Genomic DNA, 26,182 nt, shown 5'->3' with positions numbered 1-26,182 from the left:
GTCGAGCCTGCCATAAAGACATGGTGTGTTTACCTAGTAGGTTATAGTTCCTATTTAAAATGATAATTTCCAAGTAATTGTATTCCTTCATGGTTGAGGGGTTTGAAACGTGACGTGACTCGGCTGAGGAGTAAAACTTTTGCCCAGCAAAGTAAGTAAAGCATATAATAGATAGAGAGTTCCTGCTTCCTGAGTCTGTGAGGAGAAAATCAATAATTACATCAGGGGGTTAGGTTGCACAAGACAGACCATAGGGTGATTATGTTAAATGAATTTGAAGCAAAGTAGTGATAAAGAGCTATAGCACATTTTCTGTTTCTCAATACAGAAAAAAAGGAACACACACTGTAGGTCAGGACAGATACATGAGCCACAAATGAGTCATTTTATTTATGGCCGCACAGTCAGTGGCGCAATCCGTGTGTGATACTAACTATCTAAGCTCTACACACAACTTGCTCTTAGGTCATTAAGGAAGTAATTATAAAACTACATTTTCATGGTACTTCATGGTACTTTCATGGTACTTCTTTTCATGGTACTCTTTGTATTTTTCATAAACTGGTGCTTTAACTTGTTTATGTTGGAATCAAATTTGAACTGCTGGACCTCTCCAGTTTCTCAAAACGAAACTAAAATGGTTTCCACATGTATTATGTAACAGATAAGCATGTATTATTGATTGGGCTTGGTTGAAGTGTGACTGCTGGAGCCATGGTGTTTGAGATATGCTAATAGCATGCTTAAAATGAATTATTATGAGAGTTTGATAGCAGATTTCTAAAGCACTAGGCCAGCCAGTTAATATTTGTCTTTCTGAATTCATTTCAACTTGAATTAGGCATTGTTTTGTTTGCTCTCTGCTCAGATGAACTGCAGACAAAAAAAAAACAAAAAAAACTCGCCATTGTTTTGAAAGCCACTTCCTGCATTCCAAAAGGCAAAATGGATCTATCAGGAGAATTGTAAGGAGCTGTAAATTTTAACATGACTTTCTTCTTTCGAAACAGCTGGAGATCCACACCCTCTTGCAAAAAAAAAAAAAAGAAAAAAAAAAGAAAAAAAGGGAAATGGTTTAGCAGAACTTTGGGCTCTTGAACCCAAAGTACATCTTCATGCACATCACCCAAGAGCCAAAAAGCCAATTTGATTCAGCCGAATATGTGTCAGACGGGATGAGTGATGTCACAGGGTATGTCTGAAACTGCATTGTAGTGCTAGTATGCTAATAGTAGTTTACGTTTTATATATTATTAGCTATAGCAGTGTGTGGTTCGGGACGTAGCTGTCGGCTCCCCATCCCTGGCCCCATGGCAGTGCAGCTGTGGTGCTGCCTAGGATAAATAGCAACAGCTGGTTCCAATTGCCCTGCATGATCAGGACTGGAAGGAGACATGGAAGCATGCATGGGGGTAGGTGGGCTATAAGTCCAGTCTACACCCTGCCCCCCCCCCCCCCCCCCCACCTTTCTTTTCTAACCATAACATACACTGAACTCTGATTATGGCTTTCCATTAGGTCAGTGAAAGCAGTCACCAACACTTGATTGCTAATGAACAGGCAGCCTAAAGAGTTTAGGGGAACTTCATCCACAGCCGATATCTCCCTGACAAACAATTGGCCTTATGTCCAGAAAGATGACCTCAATTATACCATTTTAAAGGTCAGACAATTGCTCAGGTATGTGCTGTTGGGGATAATTTCACTGGTCTTACAGAAAGTGTCTATACACCGGGGGTTGCTTGATATGACATTCCAGTATAGCTGACCATGAATCAGCATCGGAAAAACGTTAGTCCAGGATGTATGGCTGTCGGGGGGAGATAAATAAGTCATGGTGAAGGAGAATGGAGGGTGACGGGAGATTTCAAAGGTGCACAGGCTGATATAAAGCCTGCCAGCTTTTAAATTAAAGCACAAACAAGTACAGGTTTGTTAGAGATGGGTCCAACACCACATAATTGACACTGAATCTGTTAATTAATGTTGCATGCTTCAGTTATCAAGATGAGTCAAGATCGGTTTATTGAAGTGAGTTAGAATGAGACAATGCAGGTTTTGTCATGTCATGACCAAATCATAGTCTCATCAACTTCATGCCCTGGGAATTTCTCTGAAGTAACACGTGTGACTCAGCTCAGAAAATTGTATTAAAAAATGTAAGAACTGTGAAGTTACAAAATATTCACAGTGTATGAGAACTGTGATCATGGTATTTTTCAAATGCTCTTATCTGTCACATCAGTACTCATTATTTCACGAGTCAAATTGTACACTGCATGACAAATAGTTTGTGGATACCTGACCACCACTTCCATATGCGCTTGTTGAACATCCCATTCTGGATTTAGTCCCCATTTGCTGTTATAAATAATATCCGCCACGCTTCTGGGAAGGCTTTCCACTAGATTTTGGAGCATGGCTGTGGGGATTTGTGCTCATTCAGCCACAGGAGCATTAGTGAGGTCAGGCACAGCTGTTGGATGCGGAGGCCTGGGGTGCAGTCAGCGTTCCAATTCATCCCAAAGGTGTTTATTGGGCCTTTGTGTAGACCACTTGAGTTCTTCCAGTCCAACCTTGGCAAACCATGTCTTCATGGACCTCGCTTTGTGCACTGGGGCATTGTCATGCTAGAACAAGTTTTGGCCTCTTAGTTTCAGTGAAGGGAAATTGTAATGATACAGCATACAAAGACATTCCAACTATGTGGCATCACTTTGGGGAAGTCCCACATGAGTGTGATAGTCAGGTGTCCACAAACCTTTGGCCATATAGTGTACATTTAAATTACATGGACTTCTATTCAAATTCCAATCTGTGCAGCACTATTATTTAGAATAGACTGGTTTTGTGTTTGCTGTAAAGTGAGCGTGTCGCAAAAGTAGTCCCTATTGAACAAGCTACATAATATTTTTCTCAATGACAAAAAAAAAACTAAACATAGCATTCTTTTAATGACTGTACTGTTGTACAGTGCATACAATAAACATGTTTTTTTGCTGACATCAAAGCGCTTGCGGTGCTGTTTAATGGCAAAGGGAAACTCCAGATGTTACGTATTGCTCTAAGGTCAATGATAAGGGGTTGAATGAGGCGTGTACCTGTTTGATAACCTACACATTATACATCACCGAATTTTACACACTAGAGTCTATTTATATTCTTTGTTTGTTGTGATGTTCACGTTACACCAGTCCACTATAAAATCCTCACTTTTACAGACATATATTATATGTATAGTTCAGTGTAACTCAATAAGCAGCACAATAAAGAAGAAAGTGAAGCTGGAGATTGGTGTTAAAATGTTCTGTAAGTTGCACAGAACAAGAGAAAATACTACCATAATGTAGTTATAACCACCAGATCAATAGGTTGTATAGTTGTAAAGTGAAATATTATAGTGGAAAAATCTGTCTTCATCCTCAAACGCTTTTAAATAAACATTACTGAGCATCACGTCATGACGTCAGTAATAGCCATGATATAGTGCAAGTCCCCTGGCTGTGAATATGATATTGTGAATTGTGTTTCTTGCAATGCAAAGCAAACGCACCATATATTCACTGTTCAAGTGTAATATGGTTAATATACTGAGTTCACTAGCATTTCTTATATACAATGTAAAGGCAGAATGACACTGGAAATGAGACTAAACTGGTGGAAATGTCGTGTGTCATGTCGCTCAAATGTGTCAGTAATTTACTAAGGACTGATTCCACATAACTAACGTGACACTGAAATTAGCTTAACACTGAAATACTTTTTACTCACGTTAGCCAGTTAATGAGTTCATGTACTACAACTAAACCCATAAATCATTGAATTACATTAAAGATAACCTGGAGGTCACCTGTAGTACAATGAGCTGGAAACACCTCAGTATATTAAAAACTGAGCTCAAATTCCAACTGCCTGTACCTGTTCGTATTGACTGAAGGCAAAATGCCAAGCAACACCACAATAACCATGACATCCACTTGATCATTACCTAAAATGTTATATAAGAATGGTCACATCTCATTCCCAGAAAACTGATATCTAATGTTTATACATACATACATATATATTATGATAGTGACTTATGACTTAGTCTAACAATAAAAAGGGAAATGGCCCAATTGAAACTTGCGGACAGAACTGGATGGTGTAAACAGGACAGGGTGTCATGTTCTGCTCAGGCTGTTTTGTACTGCATTTGAATGGCAGAGAGACAGCTGAGCCCACACCCAAATAAGCTTAAGGGACAATGGGACTGTGGCTTCCACCGATAAATTTAGTAACACATGCTTTTACAAAAGCATGGAGCAATGACTTCAGTGCATCCTGCAAACTGATTACACAAACAGGTAATGTCTCACAAAATGAACATCATTTCTGGATGTGAAACTACTTGTAAGAGGATCGGGGAACAGTTGATAATGTGAATATATGCACTGTTCATGTGTTCAAGAGTTACAGCTATTTCCTGTGGTTAGTCACCTGGTTGAAAAACTAGGCAAGTACAATATTTAAGCATGAAGTTTGCTGGTACTTATTTGTATGTAATAATATGTTATCTACACTAATATGTGCTTTAACTTTGTATTGGAGGAGACACATTTTCCTTTTTGACTGATTAGGCTCAATAACACCTGCAGGCTATTGGTTGCCTTTAAATAACATCAAATATAATGCGATTACAAATTGATAAGAACAAATCTATTTTATAAATAAAATGTAAAAAAGCCCCCAAAAACTTCAATTACATAATTATAAATGTAATAAAAATTACATTATAAACAAGAATTAAATAAATGTGTATGATTACAAATTCATAACAAAATAAAGAACAACACAAAAATAATTGACCATGTGTGATATAAAACACTCCTAAACATGGTATAGTTATTTTTGGTTTGAATTATAGACTTGAAAAAAATCATAATAAAGAATAATAATATTAATAATAATAATAATAATAATAATAATAATAATAATCGTTTATTATTATTATTAATACTATTATTAGTATTATTATATAATCAGATTGTAAATTAATATTTATGAAATATTTTATAATAATAATAATTATTATTATTATATGATTGTTGTTTGTAAAGTAATTCTTGTAATTATTATTTTAAAAAATTATGGTATGGAAAATGGATGGATAATAATAATAATAATAATAATAATAATAATAATAATAATAATAGTTTACAATAGTTTACAATAAGTTATTATTCGTTACATTGTCAGTTTTTTGTGTTTTTGAGAATTTTATGACTTTTTATTATGAATAATAATAATAATAATAATAATAATAATATATTTACAATAATTGATTATTCGTTACATTATAAATGTATATATTATTGTTGTTATTTGTCTGTTAATATTTAATTGTTGTTCAGGGTAACTGTGAACATGCGCCGCTCCCACCTAGAGCAAAATGGAAAAGTTAGAGTGTGTGTGTGTGTGTGTGTGTGAGAGAGTGAGAGAGAGAGAGAGAGAGAGAGATCCATCGGTCGCCATTACCGACTGGAATGAGAGGGGAGGGAGTCAGTCTCGGATTACTCGCATACCATAAATTCTGTATTAATACATGTAAAACCTATCGTGTATGTAACCGAGCGCGGATTAATCCTGCACTTTAACCTCGGGACTATCCTCAATCTCACTCGAAGAGGGAATATTATTGGGAATAAAGGGAAATCTTCGGGAATGCCACCTCCTTCCTCTCCGCGGTGTCGGGAGATGGGAGCGACCATGTTAGGTAGGAGAAAGCTTTTGGAAGAAGAGTGTCTCTGTCCGTGTAGTGTTGTGTTTCAGTAGAGAAAGAAGCTGATGGTGGTGCATATGAGCGCTGAGCACTTGGGATTTGTACAGATGGTGTGCGCTACATGGTTTAAAACAGCGCAGTGTAACACCAACACTTAGCCAGAGCGAGCTAGCAGGAGTGCTCTCTCTCTCTCTCTCTCTCTCTCTCTCTCTCTCTCAGGAAGCGTTGTTCGGGCAAGGCCTGGGTCCATGATAAACCTTATTACCCTGACCAAGGTTAAAGAAACGCCACGAAACGTGTTTGTATAGACAGTTCGCTTCTTGGTACGGCGAGTGTCCGCCTTCTCAGCGTCTCTGTATTCATAATAACCTCCCCTGAACCTGTATTCCTGGCGGCTATGCTAGCTAATGAATGCTACGACTCAGTCCTACTACCTATTTTGGTCAAAAGGGTGGTATTTCTCCAAGTAGTTAGACCGAGGTAAATAAAGTGTTTCGAGCGGGGAATTTATCCCAGTGTGTGTTGCTGGGAAAATATTACGAGTTGTTCAGTTTAACGAATATCAATGTCGCTGAATAAAAGTCCTCGCGCTGGAAGTTAGCAGGCGTTGAGCTCTAACAATACACTCGGTTTACCTCCTATAGACATACGCGCTCTAGTTACTTTTCTCAATGCCGTTCACTTGGTGTTTACAGTCTCTAATTATCCCCCCTGAGACTCCAACCCAGCTAGCAACTAAGGTGTATAAAGTGCTAGATTAGCGGCAGACCTCAAATAGCAGCGATTTAACGCCTCATATCTGTGTATGAACGCAGGGGAGAGAGAGCTGAACTAAACACCGTGTCAAAACACTGCGACTCTCACACTGACCCATTGTACACAGGCATTTAATTACTCTTTAAGTTTCAAACCTAAACAAAAGTCATAGCAAACGTCTTCATTATTCACTGACTAGTTTTCCTGCTTGGTAACCCACATTACTCAAGTCACTGGAACAAATTCTTTGATTTGCTTAGTGACTTATCTGATAGATGGTGTGTGACTAATCCCTGCGATATTGCTCTCTCATCAAACCATGTTCTTTACTGGAGGTCACACTCTTTAAAGGAACACTCCAGCCTGAACTGTTAAAGATCTTGAAATGTATATTGAATTCGCTGTGATGTGCTTCGTGATTTCTGGTGCTGATTTGTCGGTTATTTCAGGGAGAGAGAAGCATGTCTAGAGATTGTGTGACGTCACAGCGGGAAAACAATGTCAACAATTCCAGATAACAGTCTAATTTCGCTACTTTCTGCAAGAGCTTCTTAACTCTCTCACCATTTCCAGCAACCTTCAATGTCCCGTTGATAAGAAATCCAGTTCAGAAGTAGCAGAGACAGCAAACGTTGGACTCGGAAGGATATATAAAGCGATTGCGCCGAGTTATGGGGGGGGTACTCGACACAGCTAATTAGCGATGGTAATCAGTGGCACGGCTAAAAGCAGAATGTTGACGCTTCGGATCCTTATCAGTTTCAGCAGAGTGTACAGGTGAGGAGGTGAGCGAGCTGGACAAGATCGAGGACTAAAGTGCTGCTGCATCTGTCTCCTTAGGTGGAGATGATGCACAGGCTAATTCCCACTGGCACTGTGGGTAATTTAGGAAACACTGAATCGAAATGGAAACGGACAAACTGTGTAGATGAAAGACGTTTAACCAAAAAAAAAAAAGTCAACATACAATTTCTTTACAAAATAAATCCTAGGACGAACCTGAAGATCACGTCACCTATAAAGATGAATATATTTGTCCTCCAAGGTGGATATTTTTGTTTAATGCCTCCAGTTTTTTTTGTTGGTTCATTATAAAGCCGTTCAACAATGGAATTAGCCTCAATAGAGCAAATAAAACGTATCACTTTCCCACCAAATTTAACATCTTCAAATTAAACTGAATCAACAATGGCTTCTTATTCACACTTTGCTCACTACATAGGGCGTAAAGATACTAGAACATATGTAGTACCCTTGGTGAATGCCAAAACACCATATGAGATTCAGCCATAGGAAATGTGTAACTGCTTGTATTCATGTTTTTTCATGTTGCATGAAAATTCACATTGTTCTACTATACTAATTGTGCCCATTACAAGTCAATCATCCCCCAACCTCCAGAGAATATTTCCTACTTTTGCTTTTGTTTGACGGTGCAGTGGACACGGGTGCTCAACCAGGGTACGTAAAATATGGATTAGTAACCACTCTGGACCGTATCTCACTGTTTGGTGAAAGAGTGCTATTAATCATCCATGACATGGATCAACGTGCGAAGGCAGTGTTATGTTCATTTTAGAAAGGATTTTATTCATGACATGGTTTTTATTACGGGGAATCCTTTGGTTCTAGCAAAATCTTTGCTTAGGCAAACCTTGAAAGACATATATATTTGTGTGTATATATATATATGTAGGTACTTTATTAGTAATCAGTACTCCCTAACACACTGCTTTATCTTAATTCAGCACGTTATTATCGTGGCCCCACCGTTGTACCGAGAATCAGTGGGTTGATGGTAAATTGCATCGTACTGAACACAGTTGGATCGTGTTTCCAGGGGCCTCTTTCCATGAATGAGTGCATGTGTTGTCTGGTTATTTTGTATAATATATGCATATTATGCAGTCCCACCAGGATTTAGTGATTCTGCGATCTCGGAAATGAGCGCAAAATCAAGGAAACGCCGCAGTATTCGCAGGAGCTTGCAATTTTTCAAAATGACCTCTGATTTCCCACAGGTTTGGGCCAAGACGTGTCATGTGACCTCATCACAACGCATATTCAGCCAAAGCCACCTTCGATTCATGTGCGTCGAACAACAGTACAGCTAAAAGGTCTCATTTACCAGCAAGCGTCACCGCGAAAGACCTGCGCAACAATTTTGTGCAATTGCAGTTTCGCCAATTCAAGTAGTTCACAAATTTTTTAAAAAAGCCGCAGCAAAATCAAGCATTTTTGTTTGCAACAATCCCAAAAAAGTCCTTGAAATCCTGTACGGACTGTTTTTGGACACATTTGGTCTGTGTCATAAGTAATGAAAGCAGAAACATGAAATGAAATGAGTTGCTCATACTCCCAACCTTTAATCACAACCCTGCTTGTACGCTCAACCCAATAAAAGTTGTATTTACAGATGCATTCATAAATGTGTATGAAAAACATCTAGCTACCACCTGTCCTTTTGTGTAAAACCAGGTCAGTGATGAAAGAGGCCAAGAAAGACCGATGCACGTTACACAACTCCAGCACATTCAATCGCTTGACTTCAGAGTACAACAGTGGTGCTTTTTATAAAAACAGCATTCACTACTGACTGTATAAGGTACGGGGAATTATTAGGTAGTGTATCTAATGCTGCTGAGTGTATGAGGATATGTTGCTATGATATTGATTTGATAATAAATGTCTTATTCACTCTTTGTTCCTATCTCTCTCTTTGAATTTTACTGTATGTAAACATGGTCTGTTGCTTATATTATATAGAATAGCGTTTGATTTGCATTTGAATTAGTAACGTCATCGACAATAACCCGATTGTCATTTTATTTTGGTAATACGTGTATACTGATGCGATGTTCTTTTATGTATTGCAGGTAGGTGATGCCCGAGGAGAAGCGCAGCTGCTCCATAGCCGACGATCCAGAGGAAAGGAATAGCTGTTCAGGACGAGAAATGGAAATGCATCACTAGTAGCCAATGGAACTTTATCTTTGCCTTGCTGGCAGACTTTGCTGAGAGTAACAAGGCAATGAGTGGGGCTATATAATGGCCAAGAACAAAGAGCCCCGCCCACCGACATACACTATCAGTGTAGTTGGGCTCTCAGGCACTGAGAAAGAAAAGGGCAACTGTGGTGTGGGCAAGTCCTGCCTATGCAACAGATACGTGCGTCCCAGCGCAGACAGCTACTACTCGGAGCACACTTCTGTGTTGAGCACAATTGACTTTGGAGGTCGTGTGGTGAACAATGATCACTTCCTGTACTGGGGGGAAGTGTTACACAGAGGAGACGATGGCCTCGATTGTCGAATTCAAGTCATTGAACAGACTGAATTTATTGACGACCAGACCTTTTTGCCTCATCGGAGCACAAATTTGCAACCCTACTCTAAGCGGGCTGCGACTACAAAGCTACAGTCGGCTGAGAAACTGATGTATATTTGCACAGATCAGCTTGGCTTGGAGCAGGATTTTGATCAGAAGCAGATGCCTGATGGAAAGCTAAATATCGACGGTTTTGTTCTGTGCATCGATGTAAGCAAGGGATGCAACAGAAAATTTGATGACCAGATGAAATTTGTTAATAGCCTTTACTCACAAATAGCTAAGTCAAAAAAACCCATTATAATCGCCGCGACGAAATGCGATTCGTGTGTAGAGCAATACTTACGGGATGTCCAGGCTTTTGCTGCAAGCAAAAAGAATCTTCTGGTGGTTGAGACATCGGGTCTGTCGTCTGCCAATGTGGACCTCTGTTTTAATGCGCTAATCCAGCAAATGGACAAAACACGAGGTAAGCCCAAAATTATCCCTTACTTGGAGGCTTACAAAGCTCAGAGACAATTAGTAGCCACAATCACGGTCAAGTTTGAGAAGCTTATCGTGCAGTCCGTCAGAGATTATCACACAAGCTGGAAAGTTGTGAGCAATTCATTGAAGAACCATCCAGACTACGAGGAATACATTAATTTAGAAGGTACCCGGAAGGCTAGAAACACCTTTTCGAAGCATATCGAACAGCTGAGACAAGAGCATATCAAGAAGAGAAGAGATGATTATCTCTCGAGTTTGCCAAAAGTTCTTAACAAGATGCTGAACAACTTGGAAGAGATTGAGAGCCTGAGCTGGACAGATGCTCAGAATCTGTTAAAAAGCAAGAATGAGTTTCAGTACTACTTTGTTGTGTTGGAGCAAACCCCATGGGATGAGACGGACCATGTTAACAAAACCGATGACCGAAGAGTCCCCTTTGACATCCTTAAAACTACAGAAGGCGAGAGGATTTACCAAAACCACGTCCAGCATTTGATATCTGAAAAGAGGCGATTGGAAATGAAGGAAAAATTCAAGAAGACACTGGAGCGAGTGCACTTCATAAGTCCTGGCCAACCGTGGGAGGAGATTATGTGTTTTGTCATGGAGGACGAGGCCTACAAGTATATCACAGAAGCTGATCGCAGAGACGTATATGCGCTACATCAGCAGGAAATTGTAGAAGGGGCCAAAGAGGAGTTTCAGGAAATGCTTTTTGAGCACGCCGAGCTGTTTTACGACTTGGATTTGAATGCCACCCCAAGTTGTGATAAAATGAGCGAAATCCACACGGTACTCAACGAGGAACCCAGATACAGAGCTCTACAGAAACTTGCCCCAGATAGGGAGTCCCTTTTACTGAAACACATCGGATTTGTTTATCATCCCACCAAAGAGACGTGTCTGAGTGGTGTGAGCTGTGTGGATCTGAAAGTTGAGCAGGTTCTTGCAAATAGGCTGGTTCAGTTGGACCACGGTCGCACAAATCTGTACTACAACAGCTCCAATCTCGATAAAGTGAACTTGTGTCTTCTTGGCCGTGAAGGACTAGCTCAAGAACTTGCTAATGAAATAAAAGCTCAGTCTACAGATGATGAATATACCCTTGATGGTAAGATCTATGAATTGGACCTTTTACCTGTTGATGTAAGTTCCCCCATGCTTTTGAACCATTCCTGGATATCAAATTTCAAACCTCATGGGTTCTTCTGTGTCTTCAGTTCGATAGAGACACTTAATTACATCGGTGATCGCATAAGCCGAATCCGAGCTGAGGTTTCTCAGGGCAGAAGGGACAGATTTGCCCAGCCATCGCCATTTGTTCTAATCTTAGCAAGTCAGCGAGACAGCATTTGCAAAAACATGCCTATTTTAAGGCATCAGGGCCAACAGCTTGCTAATAAGCTACAGTGCACATTCATCGACATGCCCTCTGGGACCTTTCCCCGAAAGTTTAACGAGTCTCAAATAAAACAAGCGCTCCGAGCAGTCCTAGAAGGCCTAAAGCACAATTTCGACTTGATGCATCCCATGCCCTCCATCAAAGATTTGTCAGAAACAGATTTGCGAATAGTTATGTGTGCCATGTGCGGAGATCCATTCAGCGTGGATCTTATTCTCTCACCTTTTCTCGATTCACATTCTTGTAGTGCTGGTCAGCCTGGTCAGAGCAACACCCTGTACCTTGATAAAATCATTGGTGACAGTCGCAGGCGCATACAAGTCACTGTCCTCTCATACCACTCCTCGATTGGAATCAGAAAGGACGAGTTGGTGCACGGATACATACTTGTGTACTCGGCGAAACGAAAGGCTTCCATGGCTATGTTGCGGGCATTCTTGGCAGAGGTCCAAGATGTCATTCCGGTCCAAATGGTGGCTATCACGGACAGCCAGGCCGATTTCTTTGAGAACGAGGCAATCAAGGAGCTGATGACCGAGGGGGAACACATTGCTACAGAAATCACAGCCAAATTTACAGCACTCTACTCATTGTCTCAGTACCACAGGCAAACGGAAGTCTTCACACCGTTTTTCAACGAGGTACTTGAGAAGAAGAACAGTATAGAGAGCTCCTTTATGTTTGATAGTACACGGGACCATGGCACCTCTGAAGACGTCTTCCCTCAGTCACCACATAACCATTCCCCAGCCTACTCTTATTACCCTGACTCTGAAGATGATGCTGAGGGACCACCACCTTATAGCCCTATAGGGGATGATGTACAGCTGCTGCCCACCCCTAGTGAAAGAAAGTATAAAATAGACTTGGAAGGGAACGAGTATCCTGTCCATAGTACACCTGTAGGTGATCATGAACGCAACCACAAAGTGCCTCCCCCAGTGAGACCTAAGCCTGTGCTAAACAAACCTAATGTTAAGAAGCTGGATCCCAACCTTTTGAAGACCATTGAGGCTGGAATGAGGGCCAGCAGGAGAACACGAGGCCCACTTATGGTCCATGACGACCTTGAGGTAGCTGACAATTACGCAGATCCAGCAGACACCCTCGCCAAATCGAAAGGTTTCAACGATGACATTTATGCTGTTCCAGAGGATGCCCATAGCAGGATGGTCAAGATGCGCAACTCATTTGGCCATCACGGTTATTACGGTGATGAGGAGAACGGGTTCGATCGTACGTTGAAGTCACAGGGCAGCAGGCGACCGTCCAAATACAAACACCGGTCAAAGATCCTTTTCAGCAAGACAAAAGCATACCATAGACGAGTGCACTCTGACGTCAGCGACGACGAATCAGGGCCGGCAGTGCAGAAGAAGAAAAAAGGCAGGGGTAACCGTGGAAGTGAAGAGGACCCTTTACTTTCACCTGTGGATCCATGGAAAGGAGGGATAGACAATCCAGCCATCACTTCGGACCCAGAGCAGGATGACAAGAAGTTGAAGAAAAAGAAAACGACAAAAAACAAGGAACCGAAAAAGGTAAGCTGGTATATTAATTTTTGTATTTCAGCTTATGATTTGCACAGTGACACAGCAGGAATCGTTGCTACCTCACTGCATCCACAGTTTGAGCTCAGGTTACCGATAGTGTGCAGTTTTACATGTGTGGTTTAACATGGATTTACTCTGGGTTCTCCAGTATCTTCCTGCTGTCTAAAAAACAGGCAGGTAGGAGGATTGGCTGCGCTAACTTGCCCCCGTGTGCGAATGTGTGCGCATGGTGCAATGGAATGGCGTCCCAACCGGAGTGTATTCTCCCGCCTTGCGCCCAGTGTTCCAGGGATAGGCATGGAAATTCACCCCAACCTTGACCTGGATGAAGCTTTTACTGAAGATGAATATCAGTTTATGCTTGAAAACCATTCACCGGAAAATATGTCCATGAGCGATTCAGAAGTTATGAATGTTTTGGTGGTAGAACACTAGAAGAATGAGGATAGATTGTGTTTTCTTGTATGTGTTTTGTTTATGCCATGTTAAGTCTACTATTTTATTTATTTTTATAGGTCAAAGCAAAAGTTCCAAAGCCATTGTATCCGCCAACTCGAAGAAATTGGGAAAGCAACTATTTTGGTGTTCCTCTGCAGAACTTGGTCACCCCAGACAGGCCTATTCCTCTGTTTATTGAGAAGTGTGTGGACTACATTGAACGTACAGGTCAGTCTTACGGGTTTGGTTAATATTCCTCCGGGAATTGGGTGGGGAGGGGGGACGGCTTTAGGGTTTGTCATGCAGTTCATTAGTCGATCCAATTTACTGCTGAAGGTTACACTTTGTAATTCACCATTCGTGTAGGAACTAATAGGATTATTTCTGTTATCGATGCATGATGTGAAGTGGTTGGTTGATGTATATGGTGGTGTTGTGTATACGATCAAGGTGGCGTAATGTTCATACGGTAAGGGCTTGACGAATCAGGGAAGGATACCCAATGATCCAGAAGGCTCAAATCAGGGGGTGGTCTTCGGCATTTCCAAAAGTCTCTGTTTTCGAAGGGGTTAAAATGCTGGAGTAGTGTAGACAACAGCGGCGTAACCGTAGGTAAGCTGGTATATTATGCGTTATGTTATGCGTTTTAAAACGCATAGTGTAAACAGGGCCTAAGGTTATAAGCATGCTTTGACAGAGATGAGGTGTTAACTCGTCCGAGGAAGGCAACATCCAGAGCCCAGTCTGCAGTGATAGGGATGCTTTAGCAGTGTAGTTACTCGACAGAAATGTAGCTCAACCATATTAAAAATCTTTGTAAGCTGCTACATTGTGCTTAACGATACTGAAGCACTTGTATGTGACTGCCAATACGAAACTGCAGAGAGTATGCACATTTGTGAGCTTGTGAAGTCGTTTCTGCATTAAGTACGCTGAGGCCTTTAGACCCGCAGCTAATCCACAGGGAGTGTGTTTTGCTGACGCAGCACAGTAGCAGCATGGTGAGCGAAGAGCCTCATAACCAGTTTGGCAGATAGGCACCTCCTCGCTGATAGGGCTCTTTTCCTGTGTTTCAGCCCTGGAGTTATCACTATAAAATAGTTTCAATTGACAAGCTACTTGATATGAAATCCATGGCTGTACAGAGAAACGTAGCTAATCTAACAGCTTCACAGTTTGTAACTGTGCATCTGCCCAGCATTGCATCTCGGACTTCCTGTCTGCAAATCACCGCGTCTCCATACGTCGCTACTACCGTGCAGGTGTGGCAGGTTTCTGTGCGAAAAACAACTTTTCCGAACTGCCTTGTTTGTGAGAATGTTGTTACCACAATCTTGTACATAAGTGCTGTAATATCCTGAACCACATTTCAGTATTGTTAGGTCAGCTGTTGACTTGTGTGGTTCCAATGAAGGCTTAGTACGCCTCTGGCTGTATTTCAGTACTCTTTTATTTAAAAGCCTTTTCAGTGTGGATAAAAGGGGTCATCAAGCTCCCACACACACATACATAGTTGCTTGCATACTTTGCTGTGTTTTAAAACCCGGAGGAAATGCTTTTGCCTTTTTGTCCATCACAGCTAGCCTTTTACCAGTCCGAACATGCTGTGTGCTTTTGGCTTTGGCTTTGTCTCTTCGCCTTCCATTTTGTCATGTACAAACTCGAGTGTTAGTGAATTTTTGCTTTTTAATGGATTTTTCTTAATAGGCTTTGAAGGCTTACTTATCACCTGTAGCAGCAGTATGCCGCTCTTCCAGTGTTTCGTTGTACTTAATCTATTTGTCAAATTTTATTCTGTATTAATTAGGCTCAGCACGATTGACAGTATTGGGAACTGCTGAAAGATTCTGTCTGTCACGACGACTATCAAGTTGGGACGATTTTGAAAATGTCAGCAGTTTTAAGATTGACAAAACGAAACCGTATTGTATCTCCTAATACGTGTTTCCTTTTCGCCTGTTTTGTATCCTCTGAGAACGTTAATAAGCTACGTTGTCTGACTTTGGAGCAGAGCAACAAAACCAGATAAAGATAAAGCCACGAATATCTTTGCTTGCACGACATGAACGGGGGTTGAAATGACACGGCAAACAATCTGCGATAGTTAGGGGGTACGATGGGATGATCAAATATCAGACACAATCTCACAAGCCTTGTGTTGATCTGGTTTTTATACGAGATCTATATTTGCACGTTCACTGAAGCAGCGTGTGCTGAAACCTAGGAAGCGACTTAAGTCGAGAGGCAAATTGCAGAGTGTGACTAGCTAAAGGAGCTCAGTCCTTTAATTAGAGATATGAGTGTACTTGAGGATTTTATCAAATGTAAATGTGCTGCTTTTTTATGTTGTTGTTTTTTTTGGGAGTTTTCCTTGGACTCGGCAGTTTCTGTCACTTCTAATGAATATTTATGTTGGTAAAAGCATTTCAAGCAGAAAGTAGCGATCTCCGGGGGTGGGAGAAGCCAGTACGGAAAGCATTTTAAATTGTGCTTTAAAGCTTTTCTGTGTCCTTTTGCAATAAATTGCATGCTTTGTAGTTGCAAGAATGCCTTACTCCTTAAATACCCAGAGTTTTAAGAGTTGTAATCTTACTCAGAAGAATTTTTCTCTTCACCTCAAAGATCGGATGAGCTCTTAATGATGTTTTTATGATGATGTTTTAAGTGAAGGAGTTGCTAATGAATCAATATATGCTGCATTTAAATGGCACTGCATAAAGAGGACAGTAGTGATGATGATGGGTGAAAGGTGCATCAGAAGATAAATGTGACGTCAGACTTGGGCATCTCTTACAGTGCTCATTTTTTTGTGGTTAAGTAGAGCCAATCCATTTTGAGGGCAACCCTTAACCAGCAGAGGTGAACAGACGGCTAGGTATTGATCCGTGGAGTAGATCCGTTCGACTCGGCTACTGGGGCATCCTGCTTCCCCACCTGGCTCTTCGTCAGCTGTTCTCTGCTGCTGTTATGATGACAGACAGGTTTTGTAAAATGGCTAGGACTGCTGCCTATTTGAGCAACCTGAAAAAGATATAATGGTTATTCTAGTACTTTCTAAAAGCTGGCAGCCAGAACTAAAGTCCCCCCCCCCCCCCCCCCACACACACACAGCAATAGTACTATGAAGAGTAACAGCAGTAATTAGATTTACTTATTTTTTTGTCAGTACCCAAGTATAAAAAAAAATAGATCAAAACGAGCAATTGTGTTGATTTATGGTCAGGACCTTATGGTTAGCACGTTTACCTCGCACCTCTAGGGTTGAGGGTTCGAATCCCGCCTCTGCCCCGTGTGCACAGAGTTTGCATCTTCACCCTGTTCGGGGGTTTCCTCTGGGTACTCTATTTACCTCCCTGGATCCAAAGACATGCCCTATAGGCATCTCTGAAGTGTCTGTAGTGTGTGAATGGGTGTTTGTGTGCGCAAGTGTGCCCTGTGATAGGTTAGCACCCCATCCAGGATGTCCACCACCTTGTGCCTTGAGTCCCCCTGGGATAAGCTCCAGGGTCCCCATGGTACAAAAAATGGATGGATGGACGGACATGAGTGATTAGGTCATGGCCATAAATAAGACATTCGAACATTTGAAGTTGTTCTGTTATGTGTGGTAGTGGCGCTTCATCACTTGGTTTAAAAAAATAAATTTTTAACGAGCACCATGGACTCTGAGCAGATGAGACAGATTTGTTTCAAAGTATGCAGAGAATACACATATGTCTTTACTGAATCAGAGAGTGGATAAATGAAATAAAAAGCTGATGAAATTCAGGGAAAACTCTTCTCGTTGAACTGCCTTCAGGTACAGTGCCCTCCAATAATATTGGCACCTTTGGTAAATATGAGCAAAGGAGGCTGTGAAAAATTGTCTTTATTGTTTACCCTTTTGATCTTTTGTTCAAAAAATTTACAAATGTACTCTGCTCTCAAGGATATCAAACAATTGCAAACACAATACAGGTTTATATATATAAAAAATCTTTGTTAAATATGTGTGTCACAATTATTGGCACCCCTATGAATTCATATGAGAAATATATTTGGAGTATATTCCCATTGATATTTTACATTTTTAGTATACCTGGGTGACTAGGAACAGGAAATTATTCATCCATGACTTCTTGTTTCACAAGGGTATAAATATGAGGTAACACATAGGGCAAATTCCCTTAGTCATTCATAACAATGGGTAAGACCAAAGAATATAGCTGTGATGTCGGCAAAAGGTTGTTGAGCTTCACAAAATAGGAAGTGGCTATAAGGAAATAGCACAAGCATTGAAAATGCCCATTTCCACCATCAGGGCAATAATTAAAAAGTTCAAGTCAACTGGAAATGTTATGAATCAACCTGGAATTGGACATGTGTCTATATTGTCTCAACGCACTGTGAAGAGGATGGTTCAAGTGGCCAAAAAATCTCCAGGAATCACAGATGGAGAATTGAAGAAGTTAGTTGTGTCTTGGGATCAGAAAGTCTCCAAAACTACAATCCGAAGTCACCTACATCACCACAAGTTGTTTGGAAGAGTTTTAAGAAAAAAGCCTCTACTCTCATCCAAAAACAAACTCAAGCGTCTTCAGTTTGCCAGACACTACTGGAACTTCAAATGGGATCGGGTTCTATGGTCAGATTAAACCAAAATAGAGCTTTTTGGCAATAAACACCAGAGGTGGTTTTGGCGCACACAGAGAGGTAGCCATATGGAAAAGTACCTCATGCCCGCGGTTAAATATGATGGTGGCTCTTTAATTTTTTACTGCCAGAGGATCTAGATATTTTGTTAGGATACGTGGCATCATTGGACAGGTATTAAATAAAACCTGACTGCCTCTGCCAAAAAACTTAAAATGGGCCATGGTTGGATCTTCCAGCGGGGCAATGATCCAAAACATACATCAAAATAAACAGACAAATCATTTACTGACCACAAGGTCCTGCCATGACCATCTCAGTCCTGACATGAAACCCATAAAAAAAAAAACCTGTGGGGTGAACTGAAGGAGAGTTCACCAGCATGGACCTTGGTAAAGCGAGGTAGCACAAAGTATTGACTAAAAGGGTGCCAATAATTGTTGCACACCTATATTTAACAAAATGTTATTTTTCTTCGATAAACATGTGTTGTGTTTGCAGTTGTTTGATGTCAATGAGAGCAGAGTATTTCTGTGAATTTTTTTACGAAAAAGATCAAAAGGTTAAACAATAAAGAGAATTTTTCACAGCCTTCTTTGCTCATATTTACCAAGGGTGCCAATATTAGTGGAGGGCACTGTAAATAACTGACATGAATTGTGATTGTGAATTGTGACTGGCATGTGATTGTCTGCAACAAGCCGCACTAAAGGAAGCCTTGGTGTATAAAAAAAAAACCCTTAACAGTAGATGATAAAATTGTTGTTTAAAGAAACCTTTAGCCTGTGTTTCTTTCATTCTTTCCTTTAGCTTGTGTTTTTTTCTTTTTGTTTATTTTTTATTTAAATTACTCCGGAATAGCCGAGCACTTGTTTTGAAAAGCAGATGTGTGTTTCCTCCATGCGGCTTCGTCAGTATTTGAGGCTGTGTCTTCTGTTGTCTCCTGTTCAACCAAGCAGAGCTTTTTTGACACATGTACCAGGTCCCCGGTGAATGCTTAGCAATAAATGTTCAACAGCACAAAGTCCCAGTATTCCCAATGGCATTCTGCTGTCTGTGGTATACAAGGGAAGGAGTTGTTGGAACAAATTTCTTTTGACAGGCTGTCGCCACACATCAGACAGTGCACTTAGTCCAGAGTGTAGACATCGGAGTGGACATCAGTGCTGGAGCTCACACAAATGAGCCGGTGGAGGCGTGACGAGATATGGTAGGCTCGTACAATGTGGAGAAAGATAACGTATAACATATTACAAATAATCTACCTTGCAGTTTATTGAGACAAATAGGCGAATTGACACATCAGAGTTAAACACTGACCCGCTCTGATTGAGTTATCACTTAGGCTGCTCATATTTCTCGTAAACCAGAAAAAAACTGTTGTTGTTTAGAGTTCTAATTTACATAACGTAGGTATCTGGCATATCAGTACTCGAATATCATGATAACAATTTTATATTATCAGTAGATATACACCGATACGAAATTTCTCAGCCGATACTGATAACCGATTATTCAGAGTGATATAGAGCCTTCTTTTAAATGAATAGTAATTAATTCCACAATTCTGAAGGAAATGCAAATAAAAACTTTATTCTCTCCATTTCAACAAGTTGTTTCATAGTAACTGGTCTCATAAACAGAGAACACATTACTCTAATTAACATGAACACTTTAACTCAATTCTGAAGATTAAAGTAAGATTTCTTAACTTATTGAATGTTATTGATTCAAATTAACATTGACTGAACTCTAAAAACCTCCTGTTAGTCTCACATTCACTCACCACAAACAAAAGCATTTCTACTTCATCATTGAACATCAAACTGGTAATATATAATATCAACTTTCTTATATATTAACGTTTACTGGATATGAAATATACTATTTTACAAATCTGTTTTTCTGTGCAATATAGACTTTTTTCTCAACTCATCTTCATTTAAATGTTTCAGTGGTGTACTGGCCCTTTAATTCAGCGTGAGCAGCTCGGCAAAAAAAAAAAAGACTTGAAGCTGAAACTCCTGCTTCACTGCTGCTCACTTCCGGTGTAAAATTTTTAGCTGTGCAGAGATTACAAACTGCAGTTTTGTCATCATTCCATACAAGATACATCTTCTTTACATACACGTGTTTTCCCCGCCTCTTTTGATTGACAGGATATAATTGGCCCAGATAACTATTGGCCCATACATCGGTGCATCTTTAATTATTAGCTTACAGTGCATGTTTAAAGCTTCAGTGTGCAGCACAGTCCCATGTTTTGGTTGCCTGGAAACCTAACTGAGTAGGCTTAAATGTAGGGATGGGTGATATCTTATAGTTTGCGATATACCGGTAGAAATTCTCCCCACAATAAGAAAGTTTTCCCGCGATAATAATGATAAAGCCTTGTTGATGACGTATTTCTGTGCGCGACCCATTCGCAGCTTACGTGCAGAGCGAAAACAAGTATGGTGGAAGGCGGATGTTAAGCTGAGGAGGAGTTTACCGCTAAACGAGGAGCTACCTCTACAATCTGGAACCAGTTCGGTTACAGCAAATCAGTTTTACTTTTAGATCAGTGTTTGTGTTTCTGAGGCTTTCAATACTGCATGCGGGTGTCACTTGTAGCCAAGAACAGTGGAGGATGGTACTGTATTTATATCATCACTGATATCGTTGTCGCAATAAATACCAGAAAATTTTGTGATATAGTTTTAAGTCCATATCGCCCTTCCCTACTTAAATGTGGTGGCTAACATGTCAGCAAGTCATCGGCCAACGTTTCAGCTGTGTTCTGCCCTCTGATATTTTTTCTACTTCCGCTCACTATGTTTAACTGCAAGGCGACTGTGTGTAGTAAACAGGAGTGTTTAGTATATGGCCAAATAGTTTGTGGACACCTGACCATCACACCTATATGTGCTTGTTGAACATCCCTTTCCAGATTTAGTCCCTCTTTGCTGTTATAATAACCTCCAGTCTTCTGGGAAGGCTTTCCACAAGATTTTGGAGCATGGCTGTGGGGATTTGTGCTCATTCAGCCACTAGAGCATTAGTGAGGTCAGGAACTGATGTCAGATGAGGAGGCCTCCAACTCCAACCTCAGCGATGATGTCTTCACGTTCCTGCACAGGGACCTTGTCATGCTGGAACAGGTTTGGGCCTCTAAGTTCCAGCAAAAGGGAATTGTAAAGCTACAACATACGAAGACATCCGAAACATTTGTGTGCTTGCAAGTTTGTGGAAGGACCACATATAGGTGTGACGGTCAGGTGTCCACATGTTTCTGGACGTATAGAGTAACTAACACAGATAGTGACAGCTGAAAAACTCATGAGAGCTCATATCAATTTGCCGCTGTGAGGATAGAGGATAGCTTTTGCTGTCTTGTTTGTTTATATATATATATAAATAAACATATGTATTTAGCGTGTGGGTGTGAAAGTCAGGTGTCCACAAACTTTTGGCCATATAGTGTATGTGATCGCTTTGTTCTGAGCTTTACTTTGCTTGGTTTCATCAGTGTTTCCACGTTCCACATACATGAAAGCAACTGTAATAGTACCTTCAAAAATAGAACAAGTGTTTGATGGAGTTCTTCACATTTACCATTCCCTTTGACTATCATTTTTTTTTTTAATTATACTTGTTGTACAGTGGTGCTTGAAAGTTTGTGAACTTTTTATTTTTATTTTTAGAATTTTCTGTACATCTATATAAATATGACCTAAACCCTCATCAGATTTTCACACAAGCCCTAAAAGTAGATAAAGAGAACCCAGTTAAACAAATGAGACAAAAATATTATACATGGTCATCTATTTATCGAGGGAAAATGATCCAATATTATGTAACTGTCAGTGGCAAAAGTATGTGAACCTTTGCTTTCAATATCCTTGTATTTTATTCATTTGTACCCAATCTGTCTGACTGTGGATTGGTGGAGTCCAAACTCTTTAGAGATGGTTTTGTAACTTTTTTCAGCCTGACAAGCATCAACAACTCTTTTTCTGAGGTCATTGGAAATCTTATTTGTTCGTGCCCTGATACACTTCCACAAACACGTGTTGTGAAGATCAGACTCTGATAGATCCCTGTACTTGAAATAAAACACAGCGCTCACTCAAACTTGATTGTCATCCCAGTGATTGAAAACACCTGACTGTAATTTCACCCTCAAATGAGCTGCTAATTCTAGAGGTTCACATACTTTTGGCACTCACACACATGTAATATTGGATCATTTCCCTCAATAAATAAATGACCAAGTGTAATATTTTTGTCTCATTGTTTAATTGGGTTCTCGTTCTCTACTTTTAGGAAATGCGTCTAAATCTGATGATGATTTTAGCTCATACTTATGCATAACTTTTAGCTGCTGGCCTTTGATTCTTTTTTCAACCTCACAGAATGACACAGTAAAAATAATGCGATCACTGTCGTTTTTCCCCAAAGCCACGTCTCCTCCCAAGCGAGACATTTCACCCACTCCAGGTTATGCAGTCGTATACAGAAAAGCCTTTAAAAAAATAATAATAAAATGGTAACCCATCTGCTCGGTATGAATTAGAGATGAGCTGGAGTGATGTGCAGATGTCCTGAGCCACTGTACAGCCCCTGTGTGAGATGAGCAGAGTGGCACACTTTCTGCTGGTTTGAGCACAGAGCCAAGGCTCATGCTGTTTTAAAGCACTTCTGCGTAAGGATGTGTGTTTCACCACGCAAGCAATCTAGAGAATCGCCTTTAACTGCATCAGATGTCAGTTGTGTCAACATAGCAGGGTACCGCGTGTGTGGAGAAGCAAATCTTTATGTTAATGATTAGTCCTGTGTCACTTGTATGAGAGGAGTCTAGCTGCAGGCCGTAGATAAGGCTCTTCACTTCTGCTAAACCCTCTGCTAGCAATTTCGTGAGGGCTTACTACACTCACAAGCATATACACACACCTTTGGTTAAAACCCCAACTCGGTCTGTTCACACTAACAGACTGTAGCGCTTATGTAAAAGCACTCGGCGCTGTCTTTTATCTGTCATCTCACCACGATTAAACCTGCCGTCAAGGCCCGAGCGTTAAAATGCAGTCCGAGCTGCTTGTTTATCGTCAAGACGCTAAAAGACCACATTATAGGAGCCGTTCTACCGGAGTGCATCGTTACATCGAGGAAACACACACGTTTCTCATGACATCAGGTACTACTTTTGTTTTAACCCGCATGCCTTTTGAGTTGGTCCCTGCTTTGGACGGAACCAACCAGCTTTTTATCCTGTTATTAATTTTGTCACGGAAACAAAGAGGGAGTTTGCACTCTCTGACCCGTTTCCCCTCCCTCCCCCATCTCATGTGTCATCTGCTCTGATTTATAGGAACTGCAGGAGAAATATTCTTGAAATCGATGATTCTGCTTATATCCCGACCTGCTTAAATTTCTCAAATAAGCATTTTTCGTAAAGGGAGCTCATTTTGCGTCCGATCAGCGCCCAAGTCACTTCTACCACGTTCGAATAAATTTATTTGGGTATATTGAATTCGTGTGATGAGTATGTGCAATAAATCCGTTATTTTTAACCTAATTTCCAGTCGAACGTGCATTTGAATTTGCCTTCTTTGATTTATCTTGTGCCGTAGAAACTTCACCTTTTTGACTCTTCCTAACACAATTATGCAGCGTCCCGTTGTCCAAGATACGTTTCATCACTGTGTAGTTGTGCTGATCTGTCAATATCTGAGCACGTTTACATGGACAACAATATTCCATGTAAACACCGATTATTGATGACCTTAATCTCGCTAAAGTCATACTAGAAGTAAACACAAATGGAATTAAGACATGTGGAGTATTCCTGTTTTATTCGCATTATCGAGGTGTATTACAGACATGTACACACCTTAATCACACTATTAACGTCATGTGGGAGTTTTCACTGCATTTTGTGACAGAACACGTACACACACGGCAGCGCTCAACTGTTTGACGCGTACTTACCTGCTATATAGTAGGCGAAATACATTTATCTGAGCTGCTATATAATAGGTAAGTACACGGTTTCAGACACAGCCCACGGCTTCAAGCAATCGTCCATTTGCACAAAACTGTGTACGGTACCATAACGAAGATGAACTGTATGTTAATACGTGAAATTCTGGAGGGAACCTCGGACGGCGTGGCGTGGGGATGTAATGACGTGTGCCATTAATCGATCTATGTTCTATAACATGTAAAACAGGAACATGAAAGGAGTATTATAAAAGCAACTCATGTAAACACCTTAATCATAATATTGTGTTATTCAGAATAAGGTCAATAATTAGATTACTGCTGTCCATGTAAAGGTAGTCAGTGATGCTTTAACTTCATTCACCTTTATGTGTTTTTGTGTACCAAGACAAACGTCTAGCTATTTTAGCGTATAAAATTACTATAGCGCATCACTATAACATGCATCATACAGAATTGTGCTTCACTCTAATTACTGGTAATCAGATATATAAATTCTGTTAAAGCCATTTGTGGAGCAGGTAATATGGAGGAAGGGAGTAACCCCTCATATGCTTTGCACGTTCTTAAAAAGGATCCAGGAGCTCAATTTGATCTACATGACTCCCAGGAGGTCTTTTTATTATTATTATTATTTATTTTTTATGAGTTGGTGCTGATTTGCATGAAACACGTGGCCATGTGGGTGCTATGTAAAACACTACCCATCACTGCAGACATCGCTGTGGGGACGGTCCTTCTGTATCATATTGCAGCTGTGCTTTTAATCTTAATGTTGATGAGTAGGGACGAGACGGTTACCGGTTTTTACGATAAACTACGATAAAATTCCGCGACGGTTAGTATTACCACGTCACATTTAATTATCATTAAATAAATAAATACATTTTAAAAAACCCCGTAATTTGCACTTTGACTGCGTGATCCAAAGTGTTTTATTGTTCTTAAACTACAGCAGTTTGCCCATTATTTATTAAACAACCATACTCCGGTTTCCTCCCCCAGTCCAAAGACATACATGGTAGGCTGATTGGCGTGTCTAAAGTGTCCGTAGTGTATGAATGGGTGTGTGATTGTGTGTCAACACTTTCTAACCAATCAGAATCAAGACTCTAGCATTGCTCTAGTATAAAACACTCATAAAAGATAAAAGGAAGTCCGACAAGTTATTTACAAGATTTTAAAAAGGTGTGCGCGATAGCAAATGAATTTGTTCTTTGGACGCCTGATAATGGTGAAGCAAGAGAAAAATCCTTTGATGCACATACTTCACAGCGGCTTTTCTAAGATGATAATCATGCCAGAATTATCTCTGATATGTGACGATAGCTTCTGCAGATGATAGCACTTGTAAAGAGCAGTACCATTCAACCAATTCAATTCAGTTTTATTTGTATAGCGCTTTTTACAACGGTCATCGTCTCAAAGCAGCTTTACAGAAACATATAAATACACGATTCAGATTTTAAGTGTGTGAGTTTATCTCCATTGAGCAAGCCGATGGTGAGGAAAAACTCCCTTAGATGAAATGAGGAAGAAACCTTGAGAGGAACCAGGCTCAGAAGGGAACCCGTCCTCATCTGGGTAACAGCGGGTAGTGTGAAAGTAAAAGAAAGTTCATTGTGGTTTTACATGAAGTCTGTTTTGTTGAACTAGTCCACTGATCACTAAAGGAGACTTGAGTGCAAAATTGGACAAGTTAATTTCAGTCCTAAGGCCATAGCAGCAACTGTAGTCCTAGCAACCACAGTGAGAATGTCCATGTGGAATTGAGGTCCAAAACCATTTCCGTGGTACTTCAAGCGGCACTGACCTCAGCAATCTCCAGCTGCACTGTTTGGG

General features: G+C 40.4%; 1 protein-coding gene across 5 annotated transcripts in view; it reads left to right on the top strand.

The window, feature by feature from the left end:
* Positions 1-26,182, top strand: part of arhgap5 (Rho GTPase activating protein 5) — a 53,963-nt gene continuing 27,781 nt past the window's right edge. The window contains exons 1-4 of one of the 5 annotated variants that reach the window (XM_017476542.3): positions 19-151; positions 8,996-9,122; positions 9,394-13,276; positions 13,804-13,954. In XM_017476542.3, coding sequence (XP_017332031.1) covers positions 9,566-13,276; positions 13,804-13,954 — 3,862 coding nt within the window. In that variant the 5' untranslated portion in view covers positions 19-151; positions 8,996-9,122; positions 9,394-9,565. Of the gene's footprint in view, positions 152-5,488; positions 5,756-6,300; positions 7,979-8,995; positions 9,123-9,393; positions 13,277-13,803; positions 13,955-26,182 lie in introns of those variants that run through there. The other 4 variants (XM_017476541.3, XM_017476543.3, XM_017476540.3 and 1 more) reach the window with 4 other exon arrangements.

The sequence above is a fragment of the Ictalurus punctatus genome, chromosome 9 (genome assembly GCF_001660625.3).
Source record: "Ictalurus punctatus breed USDA103 chromosome 9, Coco_2.0, whole genome shotgun sequence".
In the NCBI taxonomy this organism is placed as follows: domain Eukaryota; kingdom Metazoa; phylum Chordata; class Actinopteri; order Siluriformes; family Ictaluridae; genus Ictalurus; species Ictalurus punctatus.
This window is presented reverse-complemented; position numbering and strand designations above follow the sequence as displayed.